The 2,845-nt window shown below is 38.6% G+C and overlaps 1 protein-coding gene across 1 annotated transcript; it reads left to right on the top strand.

Moving 5' to 3' along the window:
- Positions 1–315: 315 nt before the first annotated feature.
- On the top strand, positions 316–1,644 carry LOC145952718 (uncharacterized). The gene has a single exon (XM_083065669.1). It carries the CDS (start codon positions 316–318, stop codon positions 1,642–1,644), a length of 1,329 nt encoding a protein of 442 aa, XP_082921795.1.
- Positions 1,645–2,845: the final 1,201 nt, after the last annotated feature.

The following is a 2,845-nucleotide window of genomic DNA, read 5'->3' as shown; positions in this document are numbered from 1 at the left end:
CTTGGGAACTTACGAATGGGTAGTAATGCCTTTTGGCTTGAAAAATGCTAGTGCAACATATCAAAGAGCAATGAACTTAATTTTGCATGACTTGATCGAAAAATTCATGCAGGTTTATATTGATGACATAGTGATCGGATCGAAACGAAATGTAGATCACATACAACACCTGAAATTGTCTTTTGAAAGAATGAGGAAACATGGGCTGAAAATGAATCCATTGAAATGTGCTTTCGGTGTTTCAGCGGGGATTTCCTAGGGTTCGTCATACACCAGAAAGGCATTGAAATAGATAAGAACAAGACTCGAGCCATCATGGAAACTAAGCCTCCTTCGAATAAGAAGGAGTTGCAGTCTTTGTTAGGTAAGATAAATTTCCTTCGAAGATTTATTTCGAATTTATTAGGAAAGACTAAGGTGTTTTCCCCTTTGTTACGATTGAAAAAGGAGGAAGAATTTCGATGGGACGAAAATCATCAAAAGGCATTCGAGGAGATCAAGAATTATTTGATTAACCCTCCAGCGATGGTGCCACCCTCTGAAGGAGGAAAGCTAAAATTGTATGTCTCAGCCAATGATTCGACTATTGCGGGCATGCTGTCGCAAGATGACGAAAATGGCATCGAGAGAGCCATTTATTACATCAGTAGGATGTTAGTCGAGGCAGAAATCAGATACACTCCTTTGGAGAAGTTATGTCTGAGTTTGTATTATGCTTGTACAAAGCTGAAGCATTATATTAAACCTTATGATGTATTCGTGTTCTGTCGAAATAATGTGATTAAATATATGTTATCTAAACCTATCCTGCACTCTCGAGTTGGGAAATGGGCTCTTGCATTGACCAAGTATTCGTTAACGTTTGTTACCCTCAAAGCCACAAAAGGACAAGTAATCGCTGATTTTCTCGTGGATCACTCAAATTTAAATGAACAGGTTAATTATTTAACCACGAAATCATGGGAATTATTTTTCGATGGATCGAAACACGAGTTAGGAGCAAGAATCGGATTACTGATTATTTCACCGGGTGGGATTCCCACCAAATTCTTATTGAGAACGAAATCCGAATGCTCGAATAATGAAACTGAATACGAAGCATTGATTACTGGGCTAAAATTGCTTAAGGACTTGGGGGAAAGGAACATAATCATTCGAGGTGACTCGCAACTCGTGATTAAACAGTTAACTCGAGAATATAAATGCATGAATGAAAAGTTACTCGAATGCAATTCTCGAGCTACAGCTTTGTTAAATTTATTCGATGAGGTCCAATTAGAACATATTTCTCGTAACGAGAATGAAATTGCGAATGAACTAGCTCAGATTGCATCCGGGTACAAGATAAGCAAGGAATGTCTCGAATCTCTTGTTTGTATAAGGAATGAGTTGAGTGACGAGCACGAATGCCTCACCATTGACACCTCAACCATTCAGGACTGGAGGAAAGAGCTAATCGAATATCTGCAAAGTCCAAATTCGCAAGCTGAAAGAAAAGTTAAATATCGAGCTCTCAATTATGTGATATTGAATGATGAAATGGACTTTTTCCAGAAAAGGATATTTTTGGCCAAGCATGTTCAAAGATTGTATCGAATTTGCAAAAGGTTGCGAAGAGTGCCAGAAACATGGCCCAATACATAGAGTACCAGCAACCGAGTTGCATGCGATTGTTAAACCGTGGCCTTTTCGAGGTTGGGCAATTGACGTAATTGTCCAGATTCATCCTCCGTCAGCAAAAAACCATAAGTACATAATTGTGGCCATCGATTATTTTACGAAATGGGTGGAAGCAATTCCTGTAAAAGAGGTTGACCAGAAAGAGGTGATAAATTTTATTGAAGACCATATTATATTTCGATTCGGAATACCCCAGACAATAACTACAGATCAAGGAACGGTGTTCACAGGTCGAAAAGTGGTCCAGTATGCCTAGTTGAGAGAAATCAGAATGATTACTTCGACACCCTACTATGCACAAGCTAACGGCCAAGTCGAGGCTGCTAACAAAGTGATCATAGCTTTGATCAAAAAACATATTTCGGGAAAACCTCGAAATTGGCATGAAAAATTGCTGCAAATATTGTGGGCTTACAGAAATTCACCCAGGAATGCCACTCAAACTACGCCATACAAGTTGGTGTATGGTCACGAAGCAATTTTGTCTATTGATATCAATTTGCAATCCATTCACGTGCAAAGGCAAAATGAGTTACCAGTCGAGGATTATTGGAATTTAATGTATGATGAACTAATTCGACTGGATGACGAAAGAATGACAGCCATGCAAAATGTCATTCATCAGAAAGAAAAGATAGCTCGAGTTTATAACAAAAAGGTTAAGAGCAAACAATTTTCGAGTGGAGACTTAGTCCTAAAAGTTATCCTCCCAATGGACCAAAAATCTCGAGATCGGGGTAAATGGACCTATAATTGGGAATGACCATTCATTATCAAAAGAATCTACTCGAACAATGCATACTTGATCAAAGAGTTAAATTCGAGAAATGCAAGTAAAGTGATCAACGGAAAATACTTGAAGAAATTTCATGAAAGTAACATGTACTGAGAAGAGTGTTCAAAGAGATAAGCAATAAAGGTACAAGCGGATAAACATTAAATTATAAATAGGCATCAGGTTCTCGATCATTTGCAGAATTTGGATTTAAGTGCTTCATAAGCCTGGTAGGCTTGGTCGAGACTTTGCTTCCGCGAAGCACACAAGACCTCCAATCTTCTCTTTTGATCCAAAGACTTTGAAAGTCTGAGAGATATGCCTTTTCCTTCATCCCGCAAACCTTTTTGCTTCAACGTGATCTCTTGGCTCTAGAGCTTTAAAGCAGCA

This window comes from Cajanus cajan, chromosome 1 (assembly GCF_000230855.2).
Source record: "Cajanus cajan strain Asha chromosome 1, NIPB_CcT2T_4, whole genome shotgun sequence".
Taxonomy (NCBI): Eukaryota; Viridiplantae; Streptophyta; class Magnoliopsida; order Fabales; family Fabaceae; genus Cajanus; species Cajanus cajan.
This window is presented reverse-complemented; position numbering and strand designations above follow the sequence as displayed.

Coding starts and splice junctions, on each gene's coding strand:
- LOC145952718 (XM_083065669.1), top strand. CDS start 316: ATGGAAACTAAGCCTCCTTCGAATAAGAAGGAGTTGCAGTCTTTGTTA.